This window comes from Drosophila bipectinata, chromosome 3L (genome assembly GCF_030179905.1).
Source record: "Drosophila bipectinata strain 14024-0381.07 chromosome 3L, DbipHiC1v2, whole genome shotgun sequence".
NCBI lineage: Eukaryota > Metazoa > Arthropoda > Insecta > Diptera > Drosophilidae > Drosophila > Drosophila bipectinata.
The window spans coordinates 183,338-200,643 of record NC_091738.1 but is presented as its reverse complement, the minus strand read 5'-3'; the positions used below and the strand labels follow the sequence as shown (position 1 = coordinate 200,643).

The 17,306-nt window shown below is 45.9% G+C and overlaps 7 protein-coding genes across 19 annotated transcripts; 3 read left to right on the top strand and 4 right to left on the bottom strand.

The window, feature by feature from the left end:
• Positions 1-5: 5 nt before the first annotated feature.
• pyx (transient receptor potential channel pyrexia) lies at positions 6-5,926 on the top strand. 7 transcript variants are annotated; one of them, XM_070279386.1, is made up of 11 exons: positions 6-146; positions 212-375; positions 587-1,191; positions 1,244-1,487; positions 1,546-1,801; positions 1,881-2,170; positions 2,225-2,493; positions 2,852-2,927; positions 2,996-3,573; positions 3,634-3,787; positions 3,857-5,926. In XM_070279386.1, the coding sequence occupies exons 3-11, from the start codon at positions 1,165-1,167 to the stop codon at positions 4,834-4,836; spliced, it is 2,874 nt and encodes a 957-aa protein (XP_070135487.1). In that variant the 5' UTR covers positions 6-146; positions 212-375; positions 587-1,164; the 3' UTR covers positions 4,837-5,926. The 7 variants fall into 7 exon arrangements, with proteins under 7 accessions (XP_070135487.1, XP_070135483.1, XP_070135484.1 ...); XM_070279382.1 differs by having other exon boundaries at positions 225-375; positions 3,634-5,926; XM_070279383.1 differs by having other exon boundaries at positions 597-1,191; positions 3,634-5,926.
• On the bottom strand, positions 4,834-5,414 carry LOC108121510 (uncharacterized). The gene is made up of 2 exons (XM_017235643.3): positions 5,276-5,414; positions 4,834-5,222 (listed from the first exon to the last, which is right to left on the bottom strand). The coding sequence occupies exons 1-2, from the start codon at positions 5,295-5,297 to the stop codon at positions 4,909-4,911; spliced, it is 336 nt and encodes a 111-aa protein (XP_017091132.1). The 5' UTR covers positions 5,298-5,414; the 3' UTR covers positions 4,834-4,908.
• On the bottom strand, positions 5,465-5,996 carry Kaz1-ORFB. Its single transcript, XM_017235642.3, has 2 exons — positions 5,675-5,996; positions 5,465-5,610 (listed from the first exon to the last, which is right to left on the bottom strand). The coding sequence occupies exons 1-2, from the start codon at positions 5,994-5,996 to the stop codon at positions 5,579-5,581; spliced, it is 354 nt and encodes a 117-aa protein (XP_017091131.2). The 3' UTR covers positions 5,465-5,578.
• Positions 5,997-6,064: 68 nt separating this feature from the next.
• On the bottom strand, positions 6,065-10,257 carry Dis3l2 (Dis3 like 3'-5' exoribonuclease 2). 2 transcript variants are annotated; one of them, XR_011442613.1, is made up of 5 exons: positions 8,800-10,257; positions 7,325-8,741; positions 7,141-7,260; positions 6,295-7,085; positions 6,065-6,204 (listed from the first exon to the last, which is right to left on the bottom strand). XR_011442613.1 is itself a non-coding variant. In XM_017235636.3 (4 exons), the coding sequence occupies exons 1-4, from the start codon at positions 10,124-10,126 to the stop codon at positions 6,509-6,511; spliced, it is 3,441 nt and encodes a 1,146-aa protein (XP_017091125.2). In that variant the 5' UTR covers positions 10,127-10,257; the 3' UTR covers positions 6,226-6,508. The 2 variants fall into 2 exon arrangements, 1 of the variants encoding a protein (XP_017091125.2); XM_017235636.3 differs by lacking the exon at positions 6,065-6,204 and having other exon boundaries at positions 6,226-7,085.
• An 89-nt stretch (positions 10,258-10,346) lies between these two features.
• thoc7 (THO complex 7) lies at positions 10,347-11,537 on the top strand. The gene is made up of 3 exons (XM_017235641.3): positions 10,347-10,487; positions 10,552-10,675; positions 10,730-11,537. Exons 1-3 carry the CDS (start codon positions 10,478-10,480, stop codon positions 11,412-11,414), a joined length of 819 nt encoding a protein of 272 aa, XP_017091130.1. The 5' UTR covers positions 10,347-10,477; the 3' UTR covers positions 11,415-11,537.
• Positions 11,538-11,644: 107 nt separating this feature from the next.
• On the top strand, positions 11,645-16,930 carry Prp4k (Pre-mRNA processing factor 4 kinase). Of its 3 annotated transcripts, XR_011442614.1 has the most exons (11): positions 11,645-11,800; positions 11,897-12,295; positions 12,359-13,409; positions 13,467-13,715; positions 13,787-14,019; positions 14,107-14,215; positions 14,281-14,817; positions 14,887-15,114; positions 15,531-15,581; positions 15,929-16,000; positions 16,081-16,930. XR_011442614.1 is itself a non-coding variant. In XM_017235610.3 (8 exons), the coding sequence occupies exons 1-8, from the start codon at positions 11,784-11,786 to the stop codon at positions 15,088-15,090; spliced, it is 2,799 nt and encodes a 932-aa protein (XP_017091099.2). In that variant the 5' UTR covers positions 11,645-11,783; the 3' UTR covers positions 15,091-15,460. The 3 variants fall into 3 exon arrangements, 1 of the variants encoding a protein (XP_017091099.2); XR_001773129.3 differs by having other exon boundaries at positions 15,929-16,930; XM_017235610.3 differs by lacking the exons at positions 15,531-15,581; positions 15,929-16,000; positions 16,081-16,930 and having other exon boundaries at positions 14,887-15,460.
• LOC108121494 (uncharacterized protein C3orf38 homolog) lies at positions 15,649-17,173 on the bottom strand. Of its 4 annotated transcripts, none has more exons than XM_070279389.1 (3): positions 16,927-17,173; positions 16,089-16,864; positions 15,649-16,023 (listed from the first exon to the last, which is right to left on the bottom strand). In XM_070279389.1, exons 1-2 carry the CDS (start codon positions 17,051-17,053, stop codon positions 16,128-16,130), a joined length of 864 nt encoding a protein of 287 aa, XP_070135490.1. In that variant the 5' UTR covers positions 17,054-17,173; the 3' UTR covers positions 15,649-16,023; positions 16,089-16,127. The 4 variants fall into 4 exon arrangements, with proteins under 4 accessions (XP_070135490.1, XP_070135491.1, XP_070135489.1 ...); XM_070279390.1 differs by having other exon boundaries at positions 15,649-15,991; XM_070279388.1 differs by having other exon boundaries at positions 15,649-15,996; positions 16,927-17,172.
• Between the last annotated feature and the right edge of the window lie 133 nt (positions 17,174-17,306).

Here is a 17,306-nt window from a genome sequence, read left to right as displayed (position 1 = left end):
TAGTACCTGTTTTGAAATTCTGGCAACGTTCTGAACGATAGTTGGCAACACTAATGTACTTTTAAATCGTTTTTCGGAATGTTTCCAAACCAAAAAGGTTCAAAATTCATCCTTCTAACGTTTACCTGGACAGGTAGCCTTGATTGGTAAGAACATTTGTTTCTATTTACCCAGGTAAATCAGGTAAACCCATTTATTAAATTTAATTTAGTTTTAACTCTTAGAGTTACCAGATCTAGCAAGCCTCTAAATAATAATCGTTCAGGGATGGAAAAATTTATCCAGAGTTGTCACTGCAAATTATTTTTTTTAACTGCGCGGTAAACTCAAACCTATGAAGGTTTGGATTTGTATGAAGGTACATACATATTAAAGGTGAATACAATATGTACATAGATAATATATTTTTGAATTACAATAAGTAGAATAATTTAAGTACAATATCCTGACCTAAAAGATTCTTTTGGTTAAAAAAAAACTATTTGTTACGTATTTGATGGTGTGGGTGGGTGGTGTAAATATACCACCCAAAAACTAAAAGTCTATTTCGCACATTAAATCTTATTAAAAATATGGTCCATCCGAGGCATTCCCAGTCGCTGAGAGATGCACGCCACTGGAGCCGGAGAGCCGCTACGATCAGTTTAGTGGGAAACATCGCCGGGCTCGGTCGCAAAATCGAAAGAACGGTACCAAGTGGCAAGTTTCCAAGCAAAGGTCACGGACGGGGAAGGAAAGGGAACGGGTCGCGAACGTGAGAAATTAGCACAGATTGGCAGCGGTGCGAGAAAACAACTGGATTTTCGAATATTTCAAAATAAACAAATCGCTCGACGAAGTGTAAAGGCGCAAAAGTGCCCACAAAATTGGTCTAATTAAGGCCAGAAACGATTCCGAGTGTCCATATGAGTTATTGGCGATCCGCAAAGTTTTATGGAAAAGTAAATGACCCCGTGCACCGAGGGCAGAAGACAGAGGGAAGACACTGAGTTCGTATCGGCGGCGAGACACCAAATGTTCAACAGCTGGAGACAGCTGGGCTGAGCAGTCTCACCGCCACCTCCTTCCTTCCACCTCCATTAATTCGGACGCAATCGAAAGTTTATTATTGTTTTGGCCACAAGAGTGTAAACAAATAGCCAACTGAAGAAGGGGCCTCAGAAGATGGAGAACGTGCGCTTTTCGATAATCGTAAGTGGGGCGATCTCGGTACCACACCCATTCATCCCCTTTCTTTTTTCAGGAAAACGATCTCAAATGGAATTCGGAGAGCGACCGCGAAGCCGACGTGGATCTGCTCCTGGACAAGCGAAGTATTTCAAGCGAGGCCAATAATGATGGGGCGTTTAGTAATGAGGCACACGAGATTTTTGCTCGCCAGCAACAGAACCAGAACCTGTGGGAGCTGGAAGAGATCGAAGATACGCTGTTGGCGATGCCCGGAGCCAAGCACGTCCTTGATCTGTGTCAGACTGGGTGCCTTCTTGGTAAGTGATGCATTTTGGTCAAATATTTATTTGATCCTTTTTCATTACATCCTTTTAGAACTTATAACCGACTCTAGCGACAGCAACCTAGCGTTGATTTGCTGCTCTGTATTTGGCAACGTGGACAACATAATGTACCTTCTAAACCACTGCAACGCTGATCCGAATGTAGCGGACCCTCGTGGCCGCACACCGCTTCACTTCGCCTGCTGTCGCGCCAATGCCCCCATCGCCAAGGTGCTGCTCGATCGCGGCTCCGACCCGAATCGCTGGGATTCCAAAAAGGAGGTGACGCCGTTGCACTGTGCAGCTAGGTGAGTGTGTGGGTGGAGTGTCCACCATGTGTTGGCCGCCTGCCACACATTGCATCCATTAAATGTTTTATTTTCATAGCTCCAAGAGTATTGAGTGCATTCTGTTGTTGCTGCGAAGAAAGGCAAACATCAACATTGGCATCGAAAAGCGCTCGGCTCTGCACTATGCCATAGATGTCAATGCCGTGGAGTGCGTGGAAATCCTGCTCAAGTACGGAGCTGACCCCAACACGCCCCAGGTGTACACAGAGACTCCGCTGCATACCGCCAGTGCGGCTGGGTTCGCGAAGTGCGTCCAATTGCTTCTCAGCCACAATGCTGATGTAAGGTCGCAGTTCGGAGAAGGAAAGGTCACAGCCTTGCACTTGGGTGAGCAGAGTGAAGGAACTAACAAGGCATTTGTTACAACCCATAAAATTTTAGCTGCGGAAAACGACTATGTGGAATGCGCTCGACTGCTACTGGAACACCGGGCCGAGGTGGACTGCCGAAACGCCAGTCACCAGACGCCTCTGCACTTGGCCTGCCTCTCGCAGTCCATCGGAACGGTAGACCTTCTCATATCGTACGGCGCTAATGTGAATGCCGTCTACCGGGATGGAAGAACAGCTCTCCATGCCGCCATTGTGAAGCAGTCCCGCTGCCTGGACTGCTGCAATTCTCTATTAAAAGCAGGAGCAGATGTGAACAAAGTAATAATTCTAAAAGCTTATAGCTTATAGTTCTATGTGTCTAAATAATATGCCATTAACCTTTTAATGACGCTATTTTATTTTGTATTTAAGAGCGGGTCATAAATCCTGGGAGATTAAATGCTTTTTTTCATATTGTGATTCATTTATCATTAAAATTTCCTTAAATAGGAAATGAGCAGATAGTGTAATACTTTGTGTAATTTTAAATTAAATGTTTCTGACTATTTAAGCATTTAGTTTACAAAACTAAAAACGAAATCCAATTTCGGATCATCTCAATGGAATGAGAGATATTAGGTTTTATATATCAGAAGAATGCCTGCTAAAATAATGTAATACTTTTAATCCATTACAGGCAGATAACTATGGTTACACCCCACTCCATATTGCTGCTCTTAACGAATTTAGCAGCTGTGTGTACACTTTTATAGGTAAGTATATTAAAAAAAATTATTTTGATTTAGTTTCAAAAAAACTATAAGGATTCTTTTTACCTCAGAGCACGGTGCGGACATCACGGCCCGAACTGACGGACATGTCTCGGCCTTGTCTTTTATTGTCCGGCGTACTCCGGAGATTATTCCAAAGCTTATGCAGAAACTGGATCGCTCGATTAAGGCTAATGATCACGAGATCGGCGACGTCGATTGTCAAATAAAACTAGATTTTCGTCTTCTGGTGCCCAGTTCTTCGATGGAGCGCGGCGAGACTGAGCTTCTCCTCTCGTTGATTGAAGTGGGACAGAAGCGAATTCTGATGCATCCACTCTGCGAGACGTTTCTCTTCTTGAAGTGGCGACGTATCCGTAAATTCTTTCTTATGAGCTTGGCCTACCACACGCTCTTCGTCCTGCTATTTACGCTTTATGTGATTCGAGTTTTTGTCCGTTGTTGCAAGGAGGGAGAACCTTGCCTGGCTCCGGCCTATGTATCCACCATTGGCTACTGTGTCATAATCCTGAATCTCGTTCTTCTTGGCAAGGAGGTGTTTCAGATGGCGCACGGTCTGCATGGGTATGCAAAATACTGGGAAAACTGGCTCCAGTGGACAATTGTCTTTGGAGTTCTCCTCTGTGTGGTAAGTTCACGTGTACGTACCTACTTTTTACTGGTCTTCTTAGGGTATAGTCCTCCTTAGTCTCCGGAGATCCTGCGTACTGGCGACTTACTTGCGGTGCCTGTTTGGCAGCACCATGTGGCCGCTGTGGTTATCCTGTTCGTTTGGCTGGAGTTGATGATGCTAGTTGGCCGTTTTCCTATCTTTGGCGTATACGTTCAAATGTTTACAAAAGGTACATACCTGCGTACATATGAATATCAAGTTCATCCAGAAACACCCACTTTTTATTTACCCATTTCAGTGGCTGTTAACTTTGGAAAATTTCTACTGGCCTACATTTGCCTTCTAGTCGCCTTCGGCCTCAGCTTTGCCGTTCTCTTCAACGACTACCCAGCTTTCGAGAACATCACTTGGTCGTTTCTGAAATCCATCACCATGATGTCTGGAGAGCTGGAATTCGAGGACATTTTTTACGGGGACTACGCCGTTAAGTTTCCGGTTACCGCCCATATCATCTTCCTAAGCTTCGTCCTGCTAGTAACTGTTATCCTAACCAACTTGATGGTGGGTCTGGCTGTTAGTGACATTCAGGGACTGCAAGTAAGCGCCACCCTGGACCGTTTAGTGCGACAGGCTGAACTAGTATCACGGCTGGAAAGCCTCTTCTTCTCACGGCTGCTTAGGAGTGCCCCCACCAATCTCATGCAACTGTGCAAGCGGAGCGCTTTGCTGCGAACTTCCCGCGATAAGCTGCAGTTTACCATTCGGCCCAACGATCCTCGTGATAACCAGCTACCCGAGGACATTAAGCTAAACGTGTATAAGCTGGTGGCAGAGCGGCGGGACCGGAACCAGAGTATGCGGCGTCGTCAGTTTGAAAACAACTACAACATCTTCAGTCGTAGCCTGCAACGCCAGCAGGAGCAGCCCCAGAGGGAATCAATCCACTTGGATCCTGCTGGAGTTCCGATCAAGGCAGCGAGCCCAAACCTTTTTCACATGCACGAGCTACTTCGTCCTCGTTCCGCCACTAATGTGCCTCAACAGCTGCGGCAGGAGCAGGACAGTACTGTCAAGCTAAAGAACCAGGCCAATGCCATGAGCGCCGTGCAGGTAGAAGTTCAGGCCATCAAAACCCAGTTGGGTGAGCTAATGGCCAAGTTCGAGCGATTCTCAGAGAATGCCACGCGCAAACTGAATTACAGTGCCGACGAACTTTGCCGGTTGAGGCAACAGAACCAGTCAACAGCCTCTAACCAAAAGAGTCACCACCATCGATGATGTTGCCGGGGTTTTTAGTATTTTTAACCAGACATATAAAATATATTAATATACATTATTAAAATTGAGTAACTAAGGTGAACCTGTAAGCCATTTGTCATTACTTTGGTTCCACACGAGTGTGTCGTCGCCGGGCAACGGATCTCCAGGAGCTATTTTGGTCCAGGTTTGGGTGATCGGATTGAAAGCAAAGTTCTTCGAATTGGGTGGTGGTGGAGGAGCTGTTTGAGTCACAAGCGGGGGGCGAGTGATCGGCACAATATTGGGGAAAGCGTTCACAGCGCCAGCTGGCTTGTTGTTACTGATATATTCCACCTGCGACTTGGGATTGGAGTAATCCGGCGGAGCTCCCGCAATCAAGGAAGGGCAGAGCAGAAGCAGAGAAACTGAATAGTGGCCAAAAGTAAGTTTAGATTTCCTGTGTTCAATAAAATCTTACTGCAGAGATAACTGAGCATCATGATTGCTACGGGAGAACAAAGAACTCCTCCGATTCGGGTGGCACTAATAAAATCTGAATCTGAATCTTTTCAACGTCGCAACCGACAAACAACGCAATCGCAACTGGACTGACAGATCGCTCAGGTCGGGCGGCGGCCTTTCACATGAGAGATACAATCGAGAGGCCTCCAAAGCATTTATTTTTTTATTTCATGACGTCATTGATAGCTTTGTAAGATTGACTAACACTAAGCAAGTCTGGGGGTTATCTCTGTCGCTTCCGCGCTTCCTGCCCCAAAGCTCAACAAATTCCATTTCGCAACCGTTCAACATCTAAGCAGGGAGGAGAAAAGGATTATTTCCACCTGAGAATCTGGAACCCGATCCGTTTACTTACTTTTACCACATCGGAGAGCGCAGTTAAATCTATTTTCATTGTAGTAAACTATGTTGTCACTGCCACAGATGGGATTGTATTCGCTGGTGACCGGGCACACCTGCAGGCATGCCAGATATCTCGGGGAGGGAGTGGTGGGCGTGGCGGTCGTGGTAGTGCTGCTGCCATCTCCTTGAGTCGGTGGTGTCGGCTGAAAGACCTGAGGCGGTGTATACCAGTAGTTGAACAACGGGTCACCATTTTGCTCCAAAATCTGTGGTCGGCCTTGACCACATCCAATGCAAAGACAGCATATCACCAAAATGATGCCACATCGAGTCATTTTTGATTTCAGACTGCGTGCGCTTCTCTCGAAGTCCAAGGGGCTTCTGTGACTCTCTAAAAATCGGTGCTTCGTTTTATAAGCCGATTATCGCAATTGATTATTCAAGGCCCGAACCGACGTAAAAAGGAACTGATTGGGAATTCACACGTTGACTGGGGAAAAGCCAGTATTCACCATGTTAATTAGCGCACTGTAAAAAGAACACCTGAAGGGGTAGGCAGCTTAGTTGTCGATCGTCGTAGCCTTTATTGTTCGGGTATCCTGAAATTTGATTATGTTCTTACAATGTACATACCACATACATTTATACACATCTCGTGGAAAAAGTGGCAGTCTGCATTGGTTAGGCATCACAGAGGAAGTTTTCGCCCAGGCAGTAAGGCCGGGTCCAATGGTCAGTAATGATGTTATTTTCTTGAATTTTTTTTAAGAGCTTGGGATTTGGTGCGAACCTATAAAAACGAGGGGGCCAAAGGATTTGTGGGATGGGGCTGAAGCGAACGGATTGGCTATAAACTATTTTGCCGCATGGCAAAAATTCGTTGCATCTGTTGATGTTGGCGTTGCTGTTGATGTTGCTGCTCTTGATGGTTTTGTTGTTGCTTTTGCTTGTTCCTTCGGGACCCGCCCGACACACCTGGCTGCTCCTTTAGTGCATTCGGCATATTGTCGCCCAACATCAGGAATCCCGTCAGCTTGTTCTCCAACATGATCAGGCAGATGGGAACTACGGAGAGCAGTTGCAGTTTGCGAGGCGAGTGCTTCTGGTTCCGATCGGCGATCAATATGAAGTTGGGAGCATTGTGCGTATGGACGAGGACCTTCTGCATCTTGTAATTAATACTAATTACGTGGCCAGACTCCAAGGTTACCACATTTAGCATGTGCTGAAAGATTTCCATGACCACAGCGGTCATGTAGACGCTCTGCTTCATTTTAACGTACCGCTTGAAGTACAGGTTGCCGGAGTCATCTCCGGCTAATTTGGCGTTGTACTTTCGTTCGTTGGCCAACTTCGTCAGAGCATGCAGTTCGTCTGGAGTGCGTCCAGGCGGGGGACAGTATTTTAGGGCCGCCGCCAGAAGTCTAAGAAAATATGAGGCATTATTCAAGATTGGATTACTATGGAGGCCAGTATTACCGATGAACCATTATATCGGGATATCGACGAATCGGGCTCGTAAAGTGGGTGTATATGGGTATGGATAACGCATAGTGCCACAGGTCGGCGGGTTCAGTTTTTCCTTCGCTACAGAAGTACCTAAAAATTCAGACGAGATCTTAAGGGTAAATTTTTTTTCTTCCACATTTAACATTCGACTTACGTGGCTCTGGCCATTGGCTTCATAAGCAACTGGCTGAGGCAAGCGCTCATGGCCACAGGATCAGATGCTTCCCGGCATAGTCGCACCATGCTTTCCTGGAGCGCTTTTGAGGAACTGTAGTCGAGTTCCAAGCCTAGGGCCAAAAGCTTCTCCTTAAGCGATTTAAGCGATTTGGTCAATGGAGGGGGATGGTTTCGTAAAACGGCGATTTCCGGAAAGGAATCGTATATAAAACGAGCCACCGCCTGGTTGGCCAAAAGCATGAACTCCTCAATCATACGATTCGCTTCGCGCTGCTGTTCCACCTCATAACACTGCGGCTCTCCGCTGATTGGATCAAGTACGAAGCGCAGCTTTGCATTATTGATGGTGAGGGAACCGTTGTCAAATCGTGCCTTTCGCATCGACCGCGCCATTTCGTGGAGCAATAATACTCGTTCGGCGATGTCTTCAGGCTGAAATCCGTTAACAATCGTTGGGAAATCGTCCTCGGTAAAGCGTTCTCCGGGGTTGTCGATAATCTTTTGGGCATGCTCATAGGCGAACTGAGTGCACGAGTTAATAACAGTGCGTGCGAATTCGGGCTTATCTTGGAGCATGACTCCCTGCTCGTTCATTTTCCAGAACACTGAAAATGCAAACTTATCCTCTCCGGGCAACAGCGAACAGCGCATGCACATGGTCTGTGGGAGCATATGAATTACCTCGTTTACCAGATAAATCGAGGTGGAGCGCTCCTTAACGATTTCATCCAGCTCGCAGGCCTCAGATAGATAGTGTGATACGTCGGAAATATGCACACCCACCTCGAACACGTTATCCCCCAACTGCTCAATGGAAACGGCGTCATCCAGATCACGAGCCGTCAGCGGGTCAATGGTGAAAACACACTTCTTACGCAAGTCTCGACGATGGCGCAGATCGGCCGCACTTACAGGTGGGGCAGGCTCGGAATACATGTCGTTAAAGCGTTGCTCGAATGGCTTTATATCCCTGAGGCCGTTATGGAAAAGAATGGCCTTCAATTCGTCTTCCAGATTTCCCACTCGACCAACCGGCTGTATAAGTTCCGCGATGCAGTGTCCATTGCAGTCCGTCTCAAGAATATGTGCAAGGTAGAGTAATCCGGACACCTCGTTGGGCTTCTTTCCTATATGCGCCGCACAGGAATCCTGGGGTACATAGACCATCGGCACACGCAGATCGTATGGACGAAATTTATAGAACAGCTGGTCATCGCATAGTTTTGTGGGATTCGTAAAAGAAATCGTGCCAACGATCTGACGCAGCTCCGTCTGCTTAGTAATGGCTATAACAAACGCCTTGGGACAGTTGTCTGAGGATATAACGACCACGTTGTCGGGATCTGCGTCCGAGTCCTGTGACTCTGTTTCATCGGAGAGTTCCTCTTCGTCCGCTGCACGAAAACTTATGATTAGAGAATATTTTTTTATTTAGCCTGGGCCTTTACTTACCGAGCGAAATGGACGGTTTGCCACCAATGATGCCTCCAGCGGATTCCCCTGACTTGGAGTTGCTTTGGGCTCCAGCATTTAGGACAAACGCGCGTACCTTGTCTCCCTCGAAGGCGTAGCGGCGAGCCACCGGTAGGAGCACAATGCCATCACGTTCGAGGCCCTCACGATCGGTTGACATTTGAATAAAAGCCTGTCGGTTGTTTTTTCGGTTAACTCGAATCTCTTCCTCAACGATGCGTCCAAAGCCCGCCGCAGTCAAGCGCTGCGCATGGTCTTCGAGGTCGGAAAAGTCGCCAGTGAATTGCAACTCTGGTGGTAGTGGGTGGTCGACTCCGATATAGTCCTGAACTATTCTGTTTATATAAGCCCGCATCGCTACCAGCTCGGTCTTTAGCGACTGCTTGGGGTTCTTTCCAGACCCGTCACGTTTTCTATGATTGCGCTTACGCCCTCCTTGGCCTTGCTGCTCATTCTCCTGCGTTTGGTTTTGTTGAGGAGCACTGCTGCTGCTCGTACTGGATAGCTCAGACTCGCGACGCAGGCGCGCCTGGCCCTCCTGAGGCCGCTGCTGATTAATCAGCTGACGACCCATCTCGCTGCCACCATCAATGCGCTGTTGCCTCAGTCCGGCCTGAGGAATTTGGGTCACCTTGGCACGTAGACTGTCGGAGGGATGCATCCACTCCAACTGGGAAAGTACCCCGTTCTGACGAATTAGTTGGCTGGCATATGCATTGACGTCTGGTGACCAGACCATAGAAAGCTTTAGCACCATTTCCATTAGAGCGTTCACCTCGTCCCTGAGCACCTTTTTAGATTTCTTCCTCTGACTTGAACTTGGAGCGTTGATTTGTACATTCGCCCTGGAAGACGGTCCCTGTTGCATATTTTGCAGGAATTGCATCTGGGGCGAATGGGACGCTGACAGCTGGGGAGCCATCTGCATAGGAACTGCATGGAAAGGAGGCAGTGGCAAGGGATAAGGCAATGTCATTGGCATGGGTATGGCCATAGGAATAGAGCCGGTGTTGGGGAGGGCCTGCCTGTTGCTCACTGGCGTCGGGTTGGGAGCGGCCATTGCAGGTGCCGACGGCATGGAATGCCCTGGAGCCATTTCCACAGGACGCCTCAACATGAAGACCTTAGTAAGCTGAGCGGTTCTTGTAGCCTCACGGCAGCAAGCTGCCGCCGCGGATGTCTCCATTTCTCGATGCGTCAACTGAAGGCGAAGGGCAAGGCGTTGTGAGCGTATGCGGAGCGCCTGGATGACCTCGAAGGAACTCTGCTCCTCACTTTCCACGTCAAGACTAGACGTTTCCGACATATTCTGATCGCGTGGTAGCTGACTTGGGAGGATGACTTCGGAAGGTGTAAAAGGAGGTTGTTGTTGGATAACACAATAACGGTAAAAGTCTATGTCGGGCTACTGTCTGCGCGACTTTATTTACAACGCATTTTTGTTTTTTATACGTCTGACAATTTTTTTTGTCACAATTTTTAGAATTCGATAAATCCTAAAAATCGATAACTATGGGGGAAAATACAAATTTTATTTTTGAAAAAAAAAATGTAAAAATACCATTTAATCCGCAATACAGTATTTTTTTAACGCCAACGGGAGCGGGCCTGTAAACATCTGCCACCACTTGGTAATTTTTCTGATACGGGCCCGAGAATGAACGACGGTAGGTTATTTTGTTTTGTTTTTTTTTACATTTACGGCAATAATTTAAATGTCTACTTCCTCAGAGGAAATTATAAAGCAGCGTCTACTGATTGACGGAGATGGAACGGGCGAAGACCGACGCCTAAATGTGTTGCTTAAGCATTTTCTGAAGTGGGCCAACTCTAAGAACGACTCGCCGGAGACCAGGTAATTTTAGTCCTTCTCCTGGGAGCCATCTTCTAACGTTTTTCCAACGTGTAGCCAGGTTATGTACGACAGGTTAATGGCCCAGTTTGCACAGTGCAAGCTGACAGCGATGAAAAACGTACAAACGCTTCAGATGATCAATGCAGAAAGGGACAACTACAGTCGGTTAGTGGAGCAGCACGAGGAGAGCATAGTCCTAGCCCGGGATGAAATAGAGGCTAGCAAGAAGGAACTTATTACCGCTAAACAGATAAGGAAGAACAAAATGGAATATGATCTTCTGGCCGAGCTCATCGAAAACCAACCCGACAGGAATGGCACCCAGGGTCAGATCGAGACTATTCGGCGGGAGATCGACGACTTAGTGCAAAAGAAGTTGAAGATGGAGCGAAAGTTCCAAAAGCGGCGTAATGATTTCACCTTGCTTATGTACACCATCCACGAGCTGGAGCAGCAGCTGGAGCAGGACAACAGCTCTTCCTCGGCTTCGTCGACGGTTAGTGAAAGCGATACCCGTTCAGGGCACGATTTGGACGACAACGGAATCATGGAGGTGAGCGACGAAGATGATGATCTCAACAACAGCGGCCCCACCAAGTTCGATGGTGCTCGTGGGGAGCAAAAGTATCCATCTGTATCCACGGAGGACTCTAAAGCAATGTCCGTTGAGGAGGATACTGTGTTGGAACTTAGCATTGATAAAGATGAGCACGACGTGGATGTAGCTGTAGCTAGTTAGGGTCTTAGAATTCCCGTCACTTTAATTAAAATAAATGCGAAAATAATATATTCCTTATAGCATCTGTCAATTTTATCGTATTCTGCAAACTATGTATAATAAAAACTGATAAAACTTCCAAAATTCTTAAAAAATAAAATTTAATTTTTATTAATTAATTTAAAAAATCTGGGTTATTTTTATATTAAAATATATTAATATTAAAATATACCTAAAAAAAGTAGGCTGTTATTTCTGACAGCTATTTCTATATTCGAAATACAGTCACACTAGAAGCCACCAAAAAGGAAAAAGTAGGAAAATTACACAAATTTGTAATTGATAAGCAAACTAATAGTCTTTGGAGAAGCAAACAGAGCAAACCTAAAAATGATGACTGATAAAAGGTAAGAACAATTTTGTTAAACACATTCAGCGTGCGTGTATGTATTGACTTCGTTTCCTCGCAACTCCCCGCCCATCCCTTCGTTTTCCCCAAACAGCTATGACTCCAGTAATAGCGAGTCGGAGGAACGACGGACTAAGCACAAAAAGCCAAAGAAGCACAAAAAACACAAAAAGTCCTCTTCAAGCAAGAGTGAGAAAGAAAAGCACCCCCACAAGAAGCATAAGAAAGCTAAGAAACGTCTTCACCGGCAAAGCGAGTCCTCGGACTCTGAAGCGCCGGAAATAGCGACGATCAAGCAACCACGTAACGCATCATTAAGTAGCAAGTTTACCGAGATTATGGAGAAGGCTAGTCGGAATGGTGCCGATCTAAGACTTGCTAAGCAAAAGCTGCCCACGGATCCTTGTAGTCTAGTTGAAGAGATAACCAAGACTATACAGAACAAGGTGCTGCCTGTTTTGGAGGTTGCCAGCTCCGGCAGCGAGAGCGATGTGTATGTATTAGTGGCGGGTATATCATAAAAAAATAATTTAAGTCTTCACCATTTTTTTCATAGCCCGGTCGATGTGGCCAGTCCCGTCATTTCGCCGATTATAGAAGACGAACTTAACTTGGAGGACTTAATGCGACAAAAGGCCCTGCTGCAGGCTCGCCTTGGTGCCTATCTGTCGGACCCTGAAGTAGAAGAGATGACCGATCCCCCCAACCATCGCCAGACGCCGAAGAAAACTCATCAGGAGTCTTCGCAGGGAAAACCTGTGGCCAAGGTGGCTACCCACGCAGCGCAGCCCCACATAGCCGCCAGCAAGTCTGCAGCGCCGCTGGCCACTGCAACTAGTAAACACGCTATTATTAAACAGTCTAGCAAGCATAACTCAAATGAATCCGATGTTATATTGTTGGATGATTCTAGCGGAGGACAGCGCACGCCCTCGCCCACACCCGAGAAGCGAAGACGCCATGCATCCCCTTCCCCGGCCACGACAGCGCCAAGAAGTCGTGTTCGTGATGAGTCAACCCACGCCCGTAGAGAGCGTCGCTCCAGGGAACGAGAGCGCCTTCGCAGCCGCACACCACCGCGTCGCCGAGGAGAACCACTTCCTATACAGTCCAGGCCCCGAAGTCGCAACCGGAACATGGAGGATCTTCGGCAAGAGATCAACCGAGACAAGCAGCGCGAGAGGCGCGAACACAGCCGAGACCGAGATCGTGAGAGGGATAGAGAACGGGAGCGGGACCGTAGAGGAACGGACAGGCAGCAGGCAACTGAGCCGCGTACGGGTCGCCCTAGGGATCGGGATGGTCGGCCGAACCGTCAGCGATCCCACAGTCGTAGTAAGTTGGAGTCAGACAGGCGCCGAGAGCGCGAGCGCCAAAAAGATCGAGACCGAGGTGGTTTCGATCGTGGACGCGGTGGTGGCCGTGGTGGGGACAACGGGGTCGGCGACCGTGATCGCTATAAAGGCTCGCTAAGCGAAGGTCAGAAGATGCATGAAAAGGAAAGCAGTGATGAAGACATCAATCTGGACATTGACATTAACGATGACGAAGACGATGAAGAGCGTATCATCGAACAGCGGCGAAAGAGGCGAGAGGAACTACTTAAGGTTTGTAAAAAAAACCACTTTCGAATTTCGTACTGGTGCTAAGCTTTTTTTTTATAGAAACTGGGTTCTGGTCAGGAATCACCCACGCCACAAAACTCAAACTCCTACGAGTCGCGAAGTACTTCGCCAGGTTCATCGCAAAGACCTGCTAGGTCTCCCACGCCGACTCTCCCTGAAGCAATTCACCCGAAGGACCAGCAGCAGCTAGATAATTCGGGTAACCAAAAGAATAATAAGGACTCCGGTAAGGAAAAGCGAAATGAATGGGACATGTTTGCTGACCAAGATGTGGATTCTAATTTTGATGTGAGTCGCAGGCTTGTAAATTTCTGAGCGTCTAAAATGTGATGGGATATTAACCTATTTAATTTTGCCAGTCTCCTAATACAATTGTTCAAAATAAGCACCAACACGATAATCCCGCCCTCACCGACAACTGGGACGATGCCGAGGGCTACTATAGAGTTCGAATTGGCGAGGTTCTAGACAACCGATACCTGGTAAATGGATACACGGGCCAGGGCGTATTCAGCAATGTTGTGCGCGGAAGAGATCAGGCTCGCGGGCAGGCCAATGTGGCCATAAAAATCATTCGAAATAATGAGATAATGTAAGTATCGAGTTTTGAATTGATTAATTATAAACAGATTAAATTGTTCATTTAAAAATACGTATACTTTTATATGACTTAAAACAGGCATAAAACGGGACTACGCGAGTTGGAAATTCTCAAAAAACTTAATGATGCTGATCCGGATGATCGGTTCCATTGCCTGCGCTTATATCGCCACTTCTTTCACAAACAGGTAACTCAAAATCCAATAAGCTCTAGTTATAATAATGCTCTAAATGTTTTTTTCGATACCCCCAGCATCTTTGCATGGTTTTTGAGCCACTGGCAATGAACCTCCGCGAGGTACTCAAGAAATACGGCAAGAACGTAGGCCTACATATAAAAGCCGTGCGGAGTTACACGCAGCAGTTGTTTTTGGCGCTTAAGCTGCTGAAAAAGACGGGTATTCTGCACGCAGATATCAAACCGGACAACATCTTGGTAAACGAGAACAACTTGATCCTGAAGCTGTGTGATTTTGGATCAGCTTCGGGCATCAGTGACAACGAAATTACCCCATACCTTGTTTCGCGATTTTATCGCGCGCCAGAAATTATCTTGGGAATACCGTACGACTATGGCATCGACACGTGGTCGGCCGGCTGCACCATCTACGAGCTGTACACGGGAAAGATTCTATACAGTGGAAAGAGCAACAACCAGATGCTCAAGTTCTTCATGGATGTTAAAGGCAAGATTCCAAACCGCATTGTGCGTAAAGGCCAGTTTAAAGAACAGCATTTTGATCAGAGTTGCAACTTTTTGTATCACGAAATAGACAAGCTCACTGAAAGGGTAGGTTAATGAACTTTTAAGAAGAGTGTTCAACCCCTCATAAAACAATGAATTTTATCAATTTTGCAGGAGAAGATTGTAGTGATGCCGGTCATTAAACCTTCACGGAGTTTACAACAGGAACTCATCGCTGATCAGAACCTTCCCGATGATCAGCACCGTAAGGTGACGCAGCTAAAAGATCTTCTGGAAAATATGTTCGCTTTGGACCCAGCGAAGCGGATTTCCCTAAACCAGGCACTAATGCATCCTTTTATTCAGGAGAAAATGTAGAGCAGCCTACGGCTTCGAATAAACGTAAATCTGTTTGCTAGCTTGTAAGAAAACTGATACGCCCAACTCGCGAGTTAGTTATAGACTAGTTACTATACTCGTTTGATACCAGATAACACGCTCATCTAGAAATCACACGACCTATATACATCTTTTTAGTTGATGTAAATAAGTTCGGTGGTTTTTTTACTGTACGGCGCGATTAGAAACCCGAATTAAACTAATTATGCTTATTCAGTTAGAAAATGTTCCGAAACTTGTTATTCGTGTGTGTACCATGCGTGTATATAAGTATTTTAAAACCACTCTGTATGAAATGCATGTGACCGATTTTCCACACACAATATATATATATATATTAAAACCCATACATTATCCTAGTTCTCTATTTTTCTTATTCTGTGCTATTGTTTTTTAATTAATGTGTACTACTATTTCAGTGTGCCGCTGTTTACGGAAGAGCATGTCTTGGCCATGGGCTCACGCAACTGGTAATAATTGTTAATCACTCCCTTGCAGAGGTTTACATTAAGTCAAAAACTAAATAAGTCGTTCCGATTGTAAAGGAAATTTATATTTTATTTAGTCAGTCAGAACATAAATACTTACTTCTAAATTGTTTAACTATTAATTCAATAATATCCTTTATTACGTATTCGTATACGAAATCAGAATCTGACATGTTTTAAATTAATATCACTGCAAGAAATGCCTGCTTCGGCTAGACGAAGAATGTATTGGGGGTATAAGCTTTGTACTGACCAATTACTCGGGACAGTTTAAGCTCATTCCGCAGACCTTAGTTATGCCCAGAAACTAATTATATTTAACCTTGCAGCTTTTTTGACCGGGAGTCCCGCGGAGTCCTCTGTCGTCTGCGGCTCCAAGAGTTATTTGCTTTCTGCACTGCGTGAGTACATTTTAAATTATTTCCTTAATTTTGTTAGGGATTTGGAACTCAACGCAATATTATTAACATGGGTTGGTAAGTATTTTACCTGTGCATGTAGACTCCGGCCCAGTGGTTCTTCCAGAGGCTATTCTAGATCTTCGCTTGGCACCGGAAGTTCCAAGGCTGCCTGCAAGGTCTCACTTGAATCGAGACTGTGGAGTTCAGGAGGCTGCTGCGCGCTTTTCAGTAGGAACTTAAAATGTCTTGGCTTCCAATTGTTGTCTAAGTGAGGATCACGAACAAGCCCAAAGGCGCACTCGAAGACGCCAACGCATTTGTCCTTCGTGTGCAACGTGCCGCAGGAGAGTACCACGACGTGGCCATAGGCATCCATACGGCCCTGAATACCGTCGTGCGTCAGGTTCGGATTGAAATGAAATCCAAATTGCTGCTTTATGTTTGATAATGCTGTTATGACGTCGGCCGCATTGGAAGACTCAAGTTGGTTCACCCCATCGCTGGCTACAATGGTCATGTTCAGAGTTGCGTCACTCCACAAGTCTACCAAATAAACATTGTCCTTGTTAAAGTTTTCGAAGAACCACTCTCCAAATTTTCGAGCAATCGTGTGAATCGGGTAGTCCTCTTCGCTTTTGTGTTCGCTATTAGAAACTAAGTCAATGGAATTTTGTGGTATGGTGGACACAATGCCTTGATCCCAGTAATTGATAACCTTAGTTATAAGGTCTGCTTTTGTAAAGTCCGTGGTCACCCCTGGAATTTTAGTGTTGAGGTACGTAAACAATATCTCTCTTGAGATGGAGCGTTTCGAAAGTAATTTGTACGTGTCGCCAATCTGTGTTATGAGAACATCTAGGGCCTCTGTAAGTTAAGACTTGGAAAGTTTAATAAACTTCCGATGAAATGAAATAAAATGCGCAGACCTGAGGGATCCTCTGTTTTGCAGACATGTTTAGTGGTGCTTTTGGCAAGCTGGATGAGGAGTGGTCCATTCTTTTCAGTTTCTAACAAATCTTTGAGGCCAACCTTATGATGTTCCAAGATAGGCATTTTTTTAAATTTATTTTTGTTATTAGCTGCAGGTAATTGTTTACCTGGCAACCAATTCTGTTTTATTGGTGAACAGCTGTCGGCCACAGGTAGGGTCGCACCAATTACACAATGTTGCCAAACTAATGAAAGTAAAAATAAAGTGAATGCGTTTCGCTGTGAATGTCGTTTATGCCCATCATAATCAGGAAAATTCCTAAACAGAACATTTTGTATTTAAGATGGTTTAAAATATAATAAATTATTTAATTAA